The sequence below is a fragment of the Anabrus simplex genome, chromosome 2, assembly GCF_040414725.1.
Source record: "Anabrus simplex isolate iqAnaSimp1 chromosome 2, ASM4041472v1, whole genome shotgun sequence".
Taxonomy (NCBI): domain Eukaryota; kingdom Metazoa; phylum Arthropoda; class Insecta; order Orthoptera; family Tettigoniidae; genus Anabrus; species Anabrus simplex.
In genome coordinates this window covers 364,222,373-364,243,066 of record NC_090266.1, presented here as the reverse complement: position 1 = coordinate 364,243,066, position 20,694 = coordinate 364,222,373, and the positions used below count along the sequence as shown (strand labels likewise).

At 37.4% G+C, this 20,694-nt stretch overlaps 1 protein-coding gene across 1 annotated transcript in view; it reads left to right on the top strand.

The window, feature by feature from the left end:
• The window catches only part of LOC136863549 (sodium channel protein 60E-like), a 280,338-nt gene that overhangs the window by 179,581 nt on the left and 80,063 nt on the right, over nucleotides 1-20,694 (top strand). Inside the window, exon 19 of the mRNA XM_067139930.2 lies at nucleotides 12,591-12,749. Coding sequence (XP_066996031.2) covers nucleotides 12,591-12,749 — 159 coding nt within the window. The remainder of the gene's footprint in view (nucleotides 1-12,590; nucleotides 12,750-20,694) is intronic.

The window sequence follows — 20,694 nt, the reverse complement described above, 5'->3', positions numbered from 1 at the left end:
CAGAATTTCAATCATTAATGCAGTGTATTTAAAATAATGATAAAAATATCATAGAAAGGATGTGGGTCGAGGTCCTAGATTGTGCTCAGAAATTTTGAAACAAAGTCACTGAAAGTTATTGCACCTACCATTGAACTGATAGACTCACTTCACACTAAGTAAACCATATTTCCCTTTGAAGGAAATAGCGAGAAGGAAGATTTAGAAAACCCCCATATTCTGTAAAAAACGAAATTGTGGATTATTTGAAGATTCAATACATATCTCTATATGCAATATTATGATCCGTACCACAATGTGCTGCATTATTCTCGTCATAACTCTAATTTCTCATAAAATATAATTACCACTACCTTTCCATTATAAGGAATTGAAGTAGGCTTAACGATTTAAGTCATTGGTTGCTTCAGGTGCTGGAGAATTTCTTAATGATCATGGATTCTTATTAATGTACTCTCCCTTGATTAAGGGTTACTGATTTAGTTAAATGGGCAGTTCTTTTAATTCGCTTAGTGTCAATCGTTGCAGACCCGAATCTCTGTCAATTGGTATATTATATTTTACAATTAATACCGGAAATGTTGTGTACTCTATGCTACAATGGTTTAAGATTATACATAATCAAAGCACAATTGGTATGCGATTTTTACACGAAGTAAATTTCAAATTTCATAAATAGGAACACAAACTAATTATTGGTTACCACTTCAATAATAAATTATTGAAGGATGTTTCCACCTAACTAACGTTGCCAAATAGAAATTGTGCAAAACGCCAAAACTGAAACATAGAACCATCCATGAGTTCTGCAGTGCTATTAATTGTTCAGTCCCTACCATGACTAAACAACAAGAGTTAAGAAGAATGGGATGCTGTGCTAACCCAAATAGACCTATTATCTCTCCCGCAAAATGAAAAAGCTGTGGAATGCAAAGACACTGAACCTTAAAGATCTGGATGCATACGATTTTGATTGTTCAATTGCTACATAAATCACGCCACGCCATTTAGTTGTCCGAAGGTAGGATTTGTGTGCGTCAAATGCCCTCAAAATGACAGTTTTCTGTACCTGTTGAGCAAACGGTGGAATTGGGGGGAGGAGGACTTGGTCCACAATAAATATTGCACGAAAATCTGATGGGGCAATGATAAAAGGACACCTGAACTGAACTGGAAATGTTTTAATACATCGTTCTCACAACAATTTTATTATTATTGCTACATATAGAACATTTTGCAGTGGTCGCAAGGGACGCCTCTCTCATCTATAAGTTCTTGACTAGAAGGCCCTTACTTGTATTTCTAATGTTGTACTTTTCCTGTTTTTTGTATTTTACATATCTCTCTCCATTTCTATTTTGTCTTTCCTTTACTTTTAATTTATCTTGTTTTGTAAATTATTCAATGTGATTTTCATCATTCTCGCTCTTTTTCTATTTTTGCGGCTTAACTCGCACCATAAGCTGAATAAAATAGCAAAAGCAGTATACCACCCATAAACCAACTATATTTAATATCATGTATGAGCAATGAATGTGCTGAATAGCAGTTTGAAGTAAATCTTTTTGAATGCGCTTTTACATTAATTGATAGGATAATACATGCATTTTACGCCGACATGGACAAACCACTCTCTGTCCACGAAATATTTAAACTTCTGTTTTAACATTTTGTAAAACACGTGATCTGATAAACTGTCCAATGACTAGTAACTTATATTTCATCATATCATATCACATCACATCACATCACATCACGTCACATCACATCACAAGTCAGTCTGTTAATTGACACTTGCCAGCTGTTTCATTCAAGAGGCAGAGCCGGTGCGTTTCGTGGTCTCTTTTCTTCAAGAAAAATGAGTGAAGTTTTGAACTATTTTCCGTTGGATCGTCTGAGTGGTGACCGCCTCATTTACTACTGCATTTGTAAGAGGTAGGTGTTGTGAGGTGGAGAATCTTAAAACACACCCAACCTATACAAACGTGCCACCCCAGTTTACAAAATTATTGTCATTGAAAATCCAAACATTTGCGACAGTGAAATTTAACAAGTGAAGAAGTAGTAATGGACGAGCCTGTGCCTTTTCCTTTAGTCATCGCCCACATTACCGTTGTCATCATCATTATCATACTACTCGAATACAACACAGACATGCTCACTCTGTGGATAAGAGATCGAGTGTCGAACTCTGGATCCAAAAATTACAGGTTCAAACACAGCACAGGCAGAAGACATTTTGAAGAACGTAAAGAAAGTCAGTTCTACCTCTCCATGTCGCACGATGTCAGCATGTAAAGGACCCCTCGTGACATATTTGGTGTTTACCTGACAACATCAGTTAAAATTCAGCTATTTATTTACTAAATATCCTAGCAGTTTCAGCCCTATACATGAGTATATTAGGGTTATAGTTTTGATCAGTTTTTGTGATTAGTGGTCCTTAACACAAAATTAGGAAACAATATATTTGAAGATGTGGTAAATGAAGTTAGGAATTGCTTGTAGCAGCAGAATTTCCTAAATAGATGGTATAATGGCTTTGAAGGTTCCACATTACAATATTTGTGTAAGAGTCCTATTGTTCCAAAATGGGTCTCCTCCACTTTTGTATTTTCGCAAATCAAGAAAGACCTGCTTTCCAGTTTTTATGCTAAAATAACAGTTTATCCTATTTTAAAATAAACATTTTTTGTTAGTTAAGTCAGGGATAGCAGCTTATTAGATCAATTTGCGTAGTAAAAGTGTTATTTAAGTTTTAAAACTGGGGAAGGCAAGTTTTGGAATATTCCTTTAGGTTTATTATTATTGTCGATTTAACTTAGAAGGTCATATCGCGACATTCATATTTATAAATAAAGGAATAATTAGATTGATTACATAGAGTTACAATTGCAAATATAACAATAGTACATATTGATCAGATAGTGATTACATGTCATTGAATAGATTTGTTTGTCTAAAAACTTAATTATGTTTTTACACTGAGTATCTTTGTTCAAGATGTCACATACACAATTATTCTGGTTTAAGTTACACAATTTTCTTTGTTGATCGTATAGATGGCATTCTAGTAAAACTTGGTCAACAGTTCTTTTTTGACAGGTGTCACATATTGCTGGAGGTTTCTTGGAGAAGATATGTGCATGAGTCAGTTTGTTATGGCCTATACGTATTCTAGTAATGAGCACTTGTTCTAGACGCTGGAGGAATGAAACATCACATTTATCTGTAGATCCACGCCTGATATCATGGAGTATTGTGGGTTGTTTCTGTGTCCAGTCAGTTAACCATTGTTCCCGGATCTTTTTAGTAAGAAAAGGGGCTACATCTGTGTGGGGAAATAGAAAATTTGGATCATGTGCAGGAAGACGAGTTGCTTCCTTAGCTGATATGTTAGCTTGTTCATTGCCTTTTATTCCCTTATGTGAGGGAATCCATGTTATGGTAACTTGCTGTCCTTATTTTTCACAGTATTGTAAGCCTACAGTATATCTTGGACTGTCCGACTCGTTGGCTGAATGGTCAGCATACTAGCCTTCGGTTCAGATGGTTCCGGGTTCGATTCCCGGCCGGGTCGTGGATTTTAACCTTAATTGGTTAATTCCAATGGTCCGGGGACAGGACGTTTGTGCTGTGCCCCAACATCCCTGCAACTCATACACCACACATAACACTATTCTCCACCACAATAACACGCAGTTACCAACATATGGCAGATGCCGCCCACCCTCATCGGAGGGTCTGCCTTAGAAGGGCTGCACTCGGCTAGAAATAGCCACACGAAATTAAATTATATGTCTTGGACTAGAGTATTTGAGTATGATGCATTTTGAATGAGCTTTACTGTTGATAAAGAATTACTAAGGATTAAAACATGATCTTTTGGGGGGGGGAATCTTTTTGGATTCCATAGCTTTTAGGATAGCATACAGTTCACATGTGAATATGGAGCATGTAGCTGGCAGTGCATACTTCATTGCGTGATCGGGGTGGACAACAGCACAGCCACTTCCATATTCGGTTTTAGAGCCATACTTTTCAGATAGCATTTTTAAAATACGGTACTGTCCGTTGTTCCTTTATTGAATTCACTTAAAACTACTATTATAGGTGGTGGTTCAGCTTTCCGTGGAGGGAATGTGATGTCTTTTTTTACTTCTTGAAGCAATCGGGGGAACTGAAAAATTAATTTCCTGTAAGTATTGCGTAAACCGAATGTGGAAGGGTATATGTCTCACATGTTGCGGGGAATAGCGTTAAGGCTGATAGCGTGGGAAAACATAAGCATGAGCTCTGGAGTGTGGATAGGCCACTATCTTTACTGCGTAGTTAATAGTCAGTTGTTTTCTGCGAGTCCAAAGCGGGGGTTCATTAGTTTCCATTAATAAACTTCAGATCGGGATAGTTTTGAATGCTCCCAAGGCAATCCTGAGAGATGTGTTATGAATAGGGTCAAGCACTTTCAGTGAGGATGCTGTAGCTGAATTATATATAATAACCATAATCCAGTTTGGTGCGAATTACAGATTTGTAAGTGCACATTAATACATGAAGATTCGCTCCCCAGTCGTTAGTTGCCAATGATTTGAGTACATTAATTCGATGTAGGCAATCATTTTTACAGTTTTTAGATGAGAGGTCCATGTTAATTTCCTGTCAAGGGTCATTCCTAGAATTTTTATTTCATTTACTATCTCAATTTTATTTCCCTAGAGGTACAATTCTGGGCAGTTACTATTGTTCTTTTGTTTGCAAAATAAGATGAATTTAGTTTTGGTTGAAGAAAAGGTAAAGCCTGTGTGTTTTACCCATTTGGCAATATCTTCAAGACAATTTTGTACAATTTTTTGGGTTGTTGACAAGTTGTTGACCTCTGCAAAAATAGTCATGTCATCAGCAAAGAGGCAGATCTTTACTGGAGGGTTAATGCCCGACGTGATGCCATTTATAGCTACTGAGAATAGTGTTACACTCAGAACTGAGCCTTATGGGACACCATTTTCTAAACTGACTTCTTGGGACAGGACACCATTAGCTCGAACTTAAGTGCGTCGGTCTAGCAGGAAGTTATAGATAAAACTGATCATATTTCCCTTAATATTATGTTGCAGTAGAGTTTTAATAACGTGAGTTTCCCACACCACATCATACGCTTTATGAATATCTAGGCAGACTGCAAGTAGATGTTGTCCGTAATGAAAGGAATCCAGGATTTTTGACTCTAATACTACTAAGGTGTCAGCAGTTGAGTGAAACTGTCGGAAGCCACACTGTTCTGCTGTGAAGAAATTATGTTGTTTTGGAACCCATTTTAGTCTTTTATTTATTATTTTTCCATTAGTCTGCACATAGTGCAGGTTAGAGCTAATGGTCGATAATTATCTGGTAACATGTGGTTGCAGCCAGGCTTAGGTATTGGAATTACTATAGCTTTTCTCCAAGCGACTGGAAAGACTTTCTGTGACCAAATAAAATGAAATAATTCAGTGAGGAATGCTAATCCTTCTGGAGGAAGTTCTTTTAAGAAGTCATATATAATACCATCAGGACCTGGGCTAGTACTTCGACAGCTACTGAGTTGAAGTAGTACTTCAGTAATATTGATATCATCGTTGTAGCCTTGGTCCGCGCTTAGCTGGATGTGTGACTGTAAATCAGGACGATCTTCACGAGAGGATAAAAAATTTTGTTCATAGTTGGAATCACTTGAAATTTTGCAAAGTTTTCTGCTAATGTATTTGCAATATCGTGATGTGTAGTTGTAAGTGATCCAGTAGTTTTATTGAGGGCTATGACACGTGAGGGTTTTTAAGAAGCCCTCTTATTTTTCGTAGGTGTTCCCAAATTGTGTTTTGTGGGGTCTGATGAGAAAGAGAGGACACATACGTCAGCCAAGATGTTCGTTTACTCTCGTTTATGACTTTTCGGGCTGTAGCGCGACTCTTTGGAAGAGTAATTTGTTTTGTAAAGTGGGATGGCGTTTATACCTGTTTAATGCTTGGTTTTTCTTTTTAATTGCATCTTTACAGGAATCATTCCACCAAGGAACTAAGTTACTGTAAGTTGTATTGTTGGTCCATGGAACAGAATTTCCTGCGGCATTAAGTATGATATTGGTGAATTTTCTTACGATATAGTCAATGTTGTATTTTTGAAATGAGTAGGTAGTGGTAATCTGTATAACTCTGTCTTAATATTTTATTTGTGTTCTTGCCAATTGGCATGTTTAGTATTCAATTTATTTGGGTGTACATTTGGGTGGGGCTTCTTGTTTCCATTTATTATGATAGGAAAATGATCACTTCCGAAAAGGGTTTTGCTAGCTGATGATGTATATATCGTTGCTGCATCTGGAGTGCTCAGACACATATCTATAGTAGTAAAAGTTCCATGCTGGATATCGTAGTGAGTGGGACCATTCGAGTCTATTAGGATCAAATTTCCAGAATCTAGCAGCGATTCAATCATTCTTTCTCTTGTGTTGGTGTAAAGACAGTTCCAAAGGATGTTAAGGGACCTTAAATCTCCTAAGAGGAGGAATGGTTTAGGAAGTGGATTTATCAGATCTACTAATTCATTTAAATCCATGTTCTGGCTGCTGGGCAAGTAAACATTACAGATGCACAGGGAAAATGTTAGGAAGACTGTACTGCTACTGCTTCCAAATTGTTTTTTAGTGATATTTCTCTTTGAGGAACATTGTCACGTATGTAAGTAGCAACCCCTCCACTTGCATGAATGGGATTGTTGCGGATTTCGATATGCTGTGAAATGTCTCGTATTAGGTACGTAGTTATCTCGAAAATCATTTTCTTGTAAGCAAATTATTTCGTGTTGGTGTTCATTAATTTGTTGTAGATATTCGTATTGAGGGTAATATCCATTAATATTCCACTGCAGTATCCAAGATTAGATGATGGCTTTTAAGTGATGTATTTATTAGATTTGTTTCTTATCAATTATTGGGATTGTCTGATCTATGGCAGACCTATTGCTTTCTCCGTTTATGGCGGTGAGTAGTTTCTTCACAAGTCTGGTAATCTGGTTTTTATTTTTTTGTCTTGATAGTAGGGATATATTTTATGCAGGGTCTCTATGAGATCTTCAACATAGGAAGTATAAGAAAATGCAATAGGTAAGATATTTGTTGCTGATGTTCCCTTCGTATTTTCAAATAAACTTTTGAGTTGTATGAAATTAGGAATAAAATTTGAGGAATTAGCTTCTATTACTTCCTTAACAGGAGGGAGTTATTCTTCAAGACTGAGGGGATTTAATACCATTAGTTTCTTCCTAGGATGTTTAATGTCTTGGGTTTTATGTGATCCTAGAACAGGAAATTCATCATCCGTTTTATCATCTCCCGAGATAGAAGAATTATCTAAGAAGGAATTATTATCAACCTTGGAAGTGTTTTTTGAAGAGTCACTTGAAGGCAATGGTCGTTTTATTCCTTGAGGTTTAGTTATGAGTGATTCATTATTTGCATCATATATTGGGACTGAAGTGTTTAAGTTCAAGGAGATGTCCTGTTGATGGGTTATCTAGAGAAAGATGATGTGTCATTAAGATGTTCAATAATTTGCTGAGAGTCAGTAGTTAGCTGAGGATTCATAGTTGCGTTTGCTGGGTTGGAGGTGTCCTCCTTGGAGGGAACTGAATGTTGATTAGGTGGCTGGTCTTTTTCTTCTAGGTTTCAGGAGGCCATCTTCTTTGCAAATAAAACAGGTGGGAAGGTCTGAGGAAGTGTAGATCCAATGACTGGTTTCTTCAAAACGTATTTGCAGTGCATTCGGTAGTTTATTGAAATCGTCAGGTTTAACATATAGTTGTCGGTGAAGCTAAGAATGTGTGTAAATCCCGGAATATTAATGCCAGCTTTTAGGCTGGATATAGATGACATTGGTTTGTTACCCAGTTGTTGTAAGTGTTCTTCAATGACCGTATTGGGTAAAATAGGACATACATTGGAAAATATCACTCTCTTGTTTGCGGCAATTAACGGTCTGAGAGTGTGATCAATATTATTGATTCTAATTACAGGGTGATTGGGTGACAATTCCTGAACAGTTTTTGTGTTCGGTAGGAATATGCAAATTCCTGTGTTTGAAATACGAGATATATAACGTGTGTTAGCTGGATCTGTTATTTTTTCTACAGCAAGGACGCAGTCTCTTATTGGGATTCCGTCGTGAGCATCAATAATAATTGTGTGTTCTTTTTTTGGTGTTAACTGCATTTCAGAAGCATAACTTACGGTATCTCATACTGCTCAGGTACATTATGGGTAGAACTTTCAGTAAGGTCATGTACAGACCGAATTCCTTGGTAAGAAGCCATTTCTGTGAGGGTGGAAGGCTTTGAAGCTTCCCTGAATTACGATGTTCAGCTGTTGGTTATTGATGTCGTAACGGCTTTCTACACGTAGGACCAAAAATAATAACGTTCACTGTAAGTATGCCAACGGCCGTAGCCGTGTTGAAACACCGGATCCCGTGAGATCTCCGAAGTTAAGCAACATTGGGCGTGGTCAGGAGTTGGATGGGTTGCCACGCGCTGTTGGTGGGGGGTGAGGGAATGGAGGAGCGGAAAGGAACTGGCCACCCTACCGTACGTAAAATCCGGCTCAGGAACACCTCTGCGGAGGTTCGGACCTGCATTCGGGCAGAACAACCCTTACCTACTGAAAGTAAATAGAATGATGTCGAGTCCAGTCCTCGACGTTTACACTGAGTCGTAATACTCACATTTAGTCCATTATTTGTGTTGGAAAAGGACTTGAAGTGTGTTTATTTAGATAAAAACTAGCAGTCATCAATAACACGTCTGTATTCATTCACTGCCACCTCGATCTTGTTTTGGAATTGTAACTAGGAGAAGGCAGGTTTTGGCAACACCATAGTTCGATAAGGCACGATTCGGAATAACACAAAAACTTCAGTGTATTGTAAACGAAATGTTGTGTTAGAAGAATTTAAATCCAAAGTTTTATATTGTTAGAGAAGTAATTTAATGTCAATGAGTGTGAAAAACTTAAACTATTACCTCAAATTACTCTTAATGAAGAAGTTCATTTCAAATGATCTCAAATACAATGTATGCGGAATCTGGATCACCACGAGAGTCAACATCTGATTCAACATTCTGATCTTGATCAGAACGATTTGCATTCAGGATATTCATGTAAAAAGTTAATCCAGCCTGGTCTTCCCACGCAGCACCAAATTGCTTTGTTAGCAGGTTTCTAACACTATTCAATTTTGCTTCTTTAATGACGTTCGCTTTCCTAATAAAATCAGGCTCAGTTAAGAAAATGTTGTGTCCCTTTTTAACAATAATTCTAAAATGACGCAAGTCTGTTCTAAAATGGGACTCCCCACGAGTATAAACGTTGATTGTTTTACTGTTGCATTGTAAGATCCATTTACAAGGCTTAAAATGGAAGTGCCAGTTACCCAGCTTCAACTACCTTTTTAGTGTTTTTTCTAATCCAAAACTGGACATCAAATCCCTCTTGGTTTAATTAGAGCTCCATGTTCTTAAAAAATATCAGCATACTCCTAAGACGTGCAATTGCCGGAATCTTTTAAGTGTAAGACAAAATGTCAATTACATGCTCCTGGACTTACAACGTCAGTTGTGATTTCTAAAGGTTCGAGGCTTCAGGAAACAGTGGTTTTTCTTTTTTTATTGGCTTTACGTTGCACCGACACAGATAGGTCTTACAGCGCCGATGGTACGCGAACGGGCTAGGAGTGGGAAGGAAACGGCCTGCCTGGTGTAAAAATGGGAAACAACAGAAAACCATATTCAGGGCTGCCGACAGGGCGGTTAGAACCCACTTCCTCCTGAATGAAAGGTCACAGCTGAGCGCCCCTAACCACACGGCTAATTCGCTCGGCAGTGTCATGACAACGGACAAACTAATTATTTCTGTAATTGAATAAATTTCAAAACTCAAATCTCCTTTAATGAAATATAATAGGGATAAAGTTGATATCACGGGAAGTAAATAAACACAACCTACTATGCAAAATTTCAAGTGACATTCATATTACTTTCAACACACCAATACACAATAATACGCTTCCCTTCAATGTCAGATGTTCAATTTTGAGAAAATACAGGTTAGCCAATGTTTGAAATTATTTAGTCATCAACTAATAATCTCTGCTTTCATCACAAACAACCTAATTTAACAGGAGAAAATGTAATGTTGGAGGATGAGACTTATTTTGGAACAACGCTATAGCATTAACTGCCATTGCACCATTGGATGAGACCCATTTTGGAAATATATGGGGTAGGCAAGTTAAGAAGGAATACATTTTTGGAAGATAAGGCACATTTTGTAAAAGCAAGTATAATTATCCTATTAAATTATCAGGAAAAGAATTACTTTGGAACATAATATGTGTGACAGTGTAGTGCCTGTATTTCATAGAGTAGAGCGGTGTTCTCATATGAGCTTTCAGTTTTCGGAACAATATACGCTTTGGAACTATAGGACTCAATCAAGGTGGTCAAATGCAATATTATGTATAGGTAGAATGCAATTAGTGAAGTATTCAAATGCAGTTCTTCGAAGTGTTATTAAATGAAAATTACATAATTACTTGAGAGTATTCTTTTCTAAAAATGGTTTCCATATGTCTCTCCCTGATGTTGTACAGTAGGAAAAACATACGGGCCGAAAATACCAAAGTCCGCAATATTTGATAGCAGTTTTTAGAAGTTTTGGAAGTCAACTTCGAGTTATTTAAATTTGCTCCAAATACCTAAAAGTAAAGGTATACCTTTGATAATGAAGGTGTACGTTTCTCTTTGTCATCACTACAGTGATATTTGCGTGATCTTTGGTGATATAGGATAGTGAATACTGCTAACTGCCGAATTCTTTCGACATAGACCGCGCCCTTTCCCTTTGCGGCTTCAGGGTTCCTTTGTGTGAGTGTAAATGTATTTTGTAAAACTTTTATTATAAACGCCTAATATTATTCTGAACTGCTAAAAATTGTAGGGCTTTATTTCTTTATTCTTGGCTATAAAGTGGATGTAGAGAGGGTGTTTTCTCTTATGTTTGCCCAATAGACAGAGAAGAGGGACAGGTTCTGTAAATGCAATGCTGCAAGTGCCATCCAACATGAAATTTGCAGGTTGTAGTGCGTTTCATCGGCTCATTCACAACCAAACCAAGTTCCTTTCTTCTGTTCATGGCTATGAGAAGTACGAATGTCATACAAATGCTTAGTGAATTGTCTTAGTTCATTTCCAGTAATACCGTACATATTATCGTTCATAAATGAAGTTGATACAAAAGTTCTAATGTTGTTTTCTTATGACAAATGCTTCATTCAATCAATCAATCCAATCAATCAATCAATCAATCAATCAACTGATCAACTAGTCAGTAAATCAGTCATCGTTAATCTGCATTTAGGGCTGTATGCCACACGTCGCATTTTCTATCAATTGTTTACCTAGACTTTTCATAAATGATTTCAAACAACTCGAAAGTTTATCGAACATTCCCCTTGATAATTTATTCCAGTCCGCAATTCCTCCTCATAAAAATTAATATTTGCTTCAAACTCTCCTCTTGAATTTACATTGTGTCTTTATCTTTGCTATCTTTAAAAGCTCCATTGTATCTTATTAGTCTACTAAAGTCATTCAACGCTTTCTCTCAACTGACAGCTTGGAACATACTGCTTAGTCGAGCAGCTCGTCTCGCTACTCCCTAGTCTTCCCAGCCCAAAGTTTTCGATCTTTTCGTGACATTACTCCGTTGTCAAAAATCACAGAGAACACTTCGTGCTGCTCTCGTTTGGATCTCTTTCGGTTCTCGAATCAAGTAATCCTGGAAATTGTCCCATACTCTAGAACCATACTCTAACTGGTGTCTTACCACTGTATTATACGCTTTTTACTTTACGTCCTTACTACAAACCCCAAAGCACCCTCAAATCCATGTGTGGAAATCTATAATCTTTATTTACTGACTTGTTAAAGTGATTAACGCAATGAAGATCTTTGCATATATTAATACCTAGGTACTTACAGTGATCTCAACGGAACACATTCATCAACAGAGCAATTATCACTAAGAGGACTTTTCCTCTTGTTGAGACTTGCAACCTAACTTTTCACCCTGTTTACCACCATACCACTGCCTACTATCCATCTCACAATATTGTTGAGGTCTATTTGCAGTCGCTCACGATCCTATATTGCAGTACTGTATTATTATGGCAGTCCTATTTCTAAATATATGGAAATACAGATGGAGATTTTGGAGCAGTTTTCGTAATTTGATAACTATTTAGTAATTAACATTACATTAGTTAAATATATTCAAATGCTTCCTTGAAAAGTTGATTACTATGTCTTCTGTCATACTGCCATACAATTATTGCTAGCACTAATGCAACTTATTTCTTACATTAGCACAATCCTATGAACTTCTCACAGATGGGAATCTGACACTGTGAACTGTAGATATTCTCAATGAGTGTATCATATTTATGTTTGACTATTATATAATCTTAATGGCATTTCAGTAAAAATAAGTGTTCTTTAAATTGCAGATTGTTGTGAATGCCCTCATGTATGCCATACCTTCCATCTTCAATGTACTGCTTGTTTGTCTTGTCTTTTGGTTAATATTTTCCATTATGGGAGTACAATTCTTTGGAGGGAAATTCTTTAAATGTGTGGATGAAGAAGGAGAGCTACTGCCAGTCAGTGTAAGTTACAGTTATTAAGAAAATCAACTAGCACTAAAAGTAATTCATTGTAGACTTTCTTACTCCAGTTCCAAAATGTTGACCTTCTCCACTTCCCTGGTGGTAAGATTCATTCCCTGTTTAGTTCTTTTACCTGAGGTCAAAACAGTGGAAATGTTTATAATTATGGAGTGGAATGTTTGAATGCTTTAGTATGCACTACAGAATGTGCAGTAGAAGGATTTCTGCCAAGTTGCATGTTTCTTGACAAAATGCACACTGCCCACCAAAAAAGTGCTACAGATCACTATTATTAAGAAATATCTGTTAACGTGACAAATTAACTGGTCAACTAATTTATCTATAGGCACATGGTAACTTGAAATAATTTTACTAGTGTTTATTCTTAAGTGTAGCTTTAATGAAATGATCTCATTTGCTCTTAGGACACTTTAGAAGGCGGGGGATGAGGGGAAGGAGATTAAACACGTATAATTCTGCACGAACAAACACCATTTAGTGCACAGTTACTGGTGTAAAATTTCAGAGACTATCGAAAAATTGTTACCAACAATTTTATGATGGTTATGCGGTCATTGTAGTTAATTCATATAGGGGATTTATTAAAAATATTCATTATCGGAATATGGGTGCAATATATGTATCTAAGTTGCACTGATCAGCCAGAACATTCTCATCACCTACCTACTATCAATATAAAACCGTCCAAGCGATGGCAGCGTCACCTGACGAGGAAAGACTGCTAGCCAGACACATGAACTGTTCATGTAGTATCACTGAGCGTGCTGTTCATATGTAGAGTGGGGAACGCGCGCGATCTATCTGAGTTTGACCGAGGAAAGATTGTGATGGCTTGGAGGTTCGGCACGACCATTTCGGAAACTGCAGGACTTGTCAGGTGTTCGACGAGTGTTGGGGTGAGTGTCTTCAACGAGTGGCGGAACCAATGTGAAACCACATCCAAACCCCGAGGGTTTGGGCGGGCACCCCTCATTACAAATGTCGGACGTCTAGGCAGGGCAGACTTGTAAAACAGGACAGGAGGCGAACGGTGGCGGAACTAACATCAAACCGTAATGCTGAGCAGATTACAAGTGTGTCTGAACACACAATGCACCGAAGGACGAACCTCCGCAACCGACGACCCATGCATGTGCCAACGTTAACACCACGACATCGGCAACTACGGCTGAAACGGGCACGTGACCACCGTCACTGGACGTTGGCGCATTGGCAGAGCATTGCACGACCTGATAAATCCCGACACCTTCTTCATCATACCGATGGGAGGGTGCGAATCTGTCGCCTTCCAGGGGAACAGCTCCTTGACACTTGTACTGCGGGACGGAGACAAGCTGGCGGCGGCTGAATTATGCTCTGAGGATCATTCACGTGGGCATCCATGGTTTCAGTGGAGATCGTGCAAGGCACCATGACGGCCGAAATGTATCGTACACTAGTTGCAGACCACGTACACCCCTCCATGACGATCATGTTTCCCAACGGCAGTGGCATGTTTCAATAAGATAATGCACCATGTCACAAGGCCAGGAGTGTGATGGAGTGGTTCGAGGAACATATTGGCGAGTTACAATTGGTGTGCTGGCCTCCCAGCTCGCCAGATCTTAACCCTATCGAACACATCTGGGATGTGGCGTAAGAGCTCATCGCTCCCCTCCCCAGAATTTAGGGGAAATAGGTGACGTGTGTGTGTGTGCATATGTAGTCCCAACTCCCTCCAGCGACCTACCAAGGCCCCATTGCTTCCATGCCAAGACGCGTCGCCGCTGTTGTCCGTGCCAAATGTGGACATACCGGCTATTAGGTAGGTGGTCATAATGTTCTGGCTGATCAATGTATGTTAACCCTATTAGATGGTCTGAGTTTTATTTAGTGCGTATATCAGTAAAACATTGGGACTATAATAACAAAATTAGGCCTCAGACAAAGAAAGTGCTGAAGCAATATGTTTGCTTACATTGAGAACAGAGAAAGTCTGCATTTTGGATAGTTGCTGAATGTACCGTGGCACTGCGTTGATCATTTCTACATTGACCTCGTACTGTCTGGTGCTCTCAGAATTCATGGCTGAAAAATAACATATGGATTTATAGTCTCGAAGAGTTCCTTTAATGAAATAATAACACATCTTGCCCTAAATTGTGGGCCCTAGTCTACTTGGCAATTTTAATTAAGGACTGTAGATTTTTACTACCTGTACTACATATAGGCCTATATACAAAATATGAACTTTGGACCGATTGAAAAATCCAATTAACTTTCATATATTCTTAACGATTGTACGTTATGACCGAAGTATTTGAGTGATCTTAAAAACATCTGTGTTGCTGATGACGAATCCTTTGATGTAATTGAATTCCACGAGAGAACTGGTTTTGATGATAAAGGGATCGATATTTTTAATAATGCTTCTCACAAAATGTGTTGAACACTAAGTGCTGAATATCACAGGACTTAAAAATACACATTTGTCCTGAAAGAAATTTGTATCAGAGCAGTAATTATAAAGTATTCTAATATGCTGGAAAAATCTCGGGATTTGATACTACAACTTTCATAGCAGAAAACAAATGCATAACTACGTGCCCAATACAGCAGATCACTGTGGACTTATAGCAGTGACAGCTCCTGGCTGTTCACATACTTACAAATGCACACCCGAACTGATTGACAGGCATGGCTTTTATTTTAAAATAATAGAACATTCAAGGAAAGACAAGTTTATAACATGTACTCTAACTATGTTTACAATGTGCGCACGCTCTCCTCACTGCTACCGTCACCTCTCACGAAAGTGTTATTTCCTGGCAGAATCGCAATATTGGGTACATGCGAAGCGGTACTGTTAGTTTGTGGAACCGAAACTGCTAGCAAATAGCAGAGGTAGGACAGTTGTGTATAGGGCATTTGGAGACAACACTGTGAACTGCGATAGGTTCTGCACATGCGCTTTTGAGAGCTGCAGAGATAACCTCTATACAGTTCGAAGAACTCTCACATTACTGGCTCTTGCTAGACCAGGCCAATTGGGTGAAAGATGTATTACGGTGCGGCCCCGCTACATGCCCTCGAGTTCGTTTCCTTCGTTTCCGGTAAAAGGTTAATGATTCACCAAAAGGGACCGTAGTATGTCCTAATTCATCGCAATGTAGTCTAAACCGTTAGGTGGGGAGTGCCAACGGATGTTGATGTTCCATTGGTCTGCATATTTGGATATATGAAACAGGAAATTGCTGCACACAAATTCAATAGACCATGAGCCGTCACTGACCTATATTATTAGAGTATAGAGTTTATCCATATATCATATTCTCGAAACATTATATGAAATACAATATCTATTTTCATTTACATTATTTCCCGGTTATCTCCTGACTTGAATGTGGACTTGTTACTAAAGAGTAAACGTCCCTTAACACTGATATCTCAAGGAGAAATATCTAACTGGGATGAGTATAATAATGAGAATTATCTTCGGTTGTTAAAGTTTAAAGTTCACAGTCTGCTTTAAAATGTTCATAAATATCAAGTTAGCAGTCAATGTAGTTAAAGCTCAAATATTTTTCGATAGCTGTGTAACACTAATGAGAGCAATTGACCTTACTGAGTGCTCGGGTATCAGAGGCAAACTGATTTATAGTTTCTGCACTAGAAATGCAGGAGTGAATGAGAAAAATGATACAGACAAGCTCCAAAAGTGTCTCGAGTGATCCTATATTATCCAACACCCATCTTGTAAATAGTTTCTAAAACCTATTGCAAAAATTACAACATTCGATGAAATGTGTGGCTCCCCATATTCAGGGTTTGAACAACATTGGCTGTGATATCATCAAATATATTTTTATTTGTTAATTATAATAAAATGTGTGCATGCAGTGAGGCTGTAAACTTCAGTTCTTGTATTGTTGAAAAAATGTATTTCCATTTTTATATCATTTCTTTTTTGGTGGGCAGTAGAGTTGTTGATCTTAAGTGTATGGTATTCACTTCTAGAAATCAGAATAATGTCTACTGTAGAAAATTAACTTCAAAAGTAAAAAAAGCCTCCATTCTCTAAATTCAACATGAGCATTTCAACCGAATGAAAATATTTCAGTTTTAAAACATTCCTGTTTGAATTAGTATAATTATTTGTGTATGTTCTTTTCAAATATTTGTTCCATAGCCTGCTTTCCTTTAGTAGTATTTCATAATTCTTACACCTGTATTTCAATCAGCACAATAATCTTTTAATATGATGTATCAGAATATTTGTGTTTCAGTGTATAAATCTGTTTCTTTATTTATTGCCTAAGAAGTCTTCTACAATACATGTATGATTAGGGTTAACAGACGTCTGTATTTACCAGGACATGCCCTTATTTTTAGCGTCTGTCTTGGAGTCCGTATTTATTTTTTAATTATTTGCTGATTGTCCGTATTTTCGTCTAATAAAATTAAAATGAACTTTTTCCAACTGGAAACCCATTTTCGTAAACTTAGACTCGCTTATTCCATATTCTTTGACTTCAGCTGCAGCTTGAACTTTTTAAATTCCTGTAGCCTTTAACTAGTATATTATCGCTGGTCGAAGTCGATAGTCGGAAGTTGGCTATAGCATACGGAAACGGAAGCTAAAGACAAATAATTTTCGTCCATATTGCTGCTTAGTTGTGCCACAATCCTTGTGATTCACTCTACAATATCTGTTGTGATCTGTTGGTACGTTAAATGTATTATGGGGAAGAAAGTGTAAGTTCACTTCTGAATTGGAGAAAAGATATAAATGCTTCAAAAAGGGCCGCACCGACGAAGAAGCCATGTGTCTAGTATGTAAATCAGGAACATACGTTTCTGTGGTTAATCGTGGAGCTATGGATTTAGAAAGTCACATTACAACGGGCAAACATAAAGCTAATGTTTAAAGTGCATCAACTTCAACTTCAAATAATGTGTTGACATTTTTCAAAAAGAACACATCACTAAACGAAAATGCGATTGCTGCAGAGGGAGTTCTTGTGTACCACAATGCTGATCATCACGGGAGCTACAAAACTATGGATTGTATGTCTAAGCTTCCATCTAAATTATTTCCTGATTCTGAAATAGGGAAAAATATTCACTGTGCTCGTACAAAGTCTGAGCCCATTGTCAATAATGTACTTGGACCTCACTGTGTAGAAAGTGCCACCAAACAAGTCAAAGACGTATCATACATTGGTGTTTGTACGGATGGCAGCAATCATGTGGATATAAAACTGTTTCCTGTGCTCATGCAGTATTTCGCCTACAGGAATGTAGGGCTGCAAGAAAAGTTAATTGACTTGCACAGTGTTACTAATGAAAAAGCTGCAATAATCTCTTTTTTTTTGCTAGGGGTTTTACGTCGCACCGACACAGATAGGTCTTATGGCGACGATGGGATAGGAATGGCCTAGGAGTTGGAAGGAAGCGGCCGTGGACTTAATTAAGGTGGTGTGAAAATGGGGAAACCACGGAAAACCATCTTCAGGGCTGCCGATAGTGGGATTCGAACCTACTATCTCCCGGATGCAAGCTCACAGCCGCGCGCCTCTACGCGCATGGCCAACTCGCCCGGAGCAACAATCTCTTCAGTGGTGTTAGATGTTCTGCAACAAAATCGAATTTCGGAGAAGTGCATTGCTTTTGGAGAAGATAACTGCAATACGAATTTTGGTGGCCTGAAAAGAAGAGGAGATAATAATGTATTTTCTAACCTCAAATCTCAGCTTAATAAAACCTTGATTGGAGTAGGCTGCCCAGCACACGTGTTGCATAATTGTGTTCAACATGGAGTTGATTTATTGTCGATTGACGTTGAAAGCATTGTGTAAAAAAGAGTTCAACTACTTTTCTGCATTCACCATAAGAAATGAAGAGCTAAAAACATTTTGTGAATTTGTTGATGTGAATTAAAAATCCCTATTGAAGCATACAAATACTCGCTGGTTGTCACTTTTTCCAGCTGTTGAAAAGATGCTTGAACTGTATCTAGCTCTGCGGTCTTATTTTCTATCTGTGGACAACCCGCCAACAATTTTGAACAAGTTTTTCACCAACAAATTAAGTGAGATGTATTTAATATTTTGCCAGTCCATAATGTCAGTCTTTCAAGATAACATTCTTCATGTTGAGAAGGAGATTAATTCCATTACTGAAGTGAAACAGGCACTTGAAGAAACCGTTGGCATTTTACAAGATCGTTTTTCAAATAATGTTGTCCCTATGAAAGTGAAATAAATGAAAGAAGTGAAAGAAAGGAACGGTTGCAGGAAGACAGTGATTCCTTCATGAAAGAAGTCCATGGTGTATATAATGCATGCCTGGAGTACCTCGGAAAATGGTTACAACCACTTGAAGAATTCAGTAGTTTTAAATGGATGACCTTAACTTCAGATTATAACTGGACTGACCTTGAAGATACTGTTAAAAATCTTAGTGCTAAAGGTGTATACATTGATGATGTTAGATTATTTGACCAATTTTTAAATCTTCAAAAGTATGTTGAAGTGCAAATGCAGAATGAAAATTTCTTGAAGGAACCAGTCCATAAAAAATGGGCTGGTTTTCTAAATAGTGTCAATATTACATGTTCTTCCAAGCTACTGAAATTGTCAGAAGTGTATTTTGCAATTCCTGCACATAATGCCAACATCGAAAGATATTTTCTTTAATAAATGCACAGTGGACCAAGGAAAGAAATAGGTTAAGTGTGGACTCTGTGAAATGGTTGTGTCAGTGAAATTTAACATGAAAGACTTCACTTGTAACCAGTTTTATGACTATTTAAAAGACAATGAGTTGCTCAATAAAATAAGTAGCTCTGATAAGTACAATCAATATAAATAAGGTTTCAGTGACATTCCTGCTTTCAAGACTTCACTTGTGGCCAAGCAATATGAATAAGGTACGCTAAATAAATGGTTTTAACAAAAAATTAAGCAATTTTAATGCTGTGCTGGTTTTGTCCTGCTATTTGAACTCGAAAGTCCTGCTTTCGAGGCGTTGTCATCTGGTAACCCTATGTATGATCAATTCCTTGTGACACAATGACTTGCAGTAGGAATAACCTAAAATGCAGTAAAATTGGTATATTCAAAGAGAGCTTGAGAACGTCATAGATTATTGAATTGTATTATATTTTTTACCCTTTGATACACTTGACAGCTAGTATTCTGCTAGGCAATCCACTACTTCATCCTATTTCAGCTGAAAAATCTTAATTTTTAGTGTCTATTACATAACTATGGTCATCACACCTGATTTGAATTTCATCATCTTTGGTTAACTGCAAGATATATTGCATTAAAATGTTATCGGACCTTGATTTTATCAAACAGTAAGGTAACATACAGCATAGTTGAAGTCCACGTATAAAAATAATAAGAGAGTAAAATGGAGTATATTAGAATATTTTCAGTCACTAAGCATGTTACATACACTAGACAATGTCAAGAAAAATAAGACCATAAACGTACATACAAATATTCAGAATAATAGGTAATATCAATAGTTAAAACGTCCCAGTTGATCTATTCCTATTTTTGTGTCGGATTCACAATGCAACTACTGAACATGGAAATTCCTTGTACACAGGTTAAATTTTCTTTCTAAGTACATCATAAAATATCTCAAAGAAGAAAATTATCTTTCTAATGTGAACAAGATAATTTTACCCCACTTCGTATCATCATGATTTGTTTTTAGTTTTCCATTGTCAAGCCTTGATATTTATTTTTTCTAAATTTTATTGAATTTCAAGGATATCTATGTGTTCCTGTAGATATTTTCATTGTTATTGAAACAAGTCTTTCTTTCCTTGAAAATTCTTAGTCTAAATGACAGGCTGTAAATATATTTAAAAGTTTCACAGTGTGTTTCATTTGGGTCAATAGCCTCTGTACTGCACCCATAAATGTAG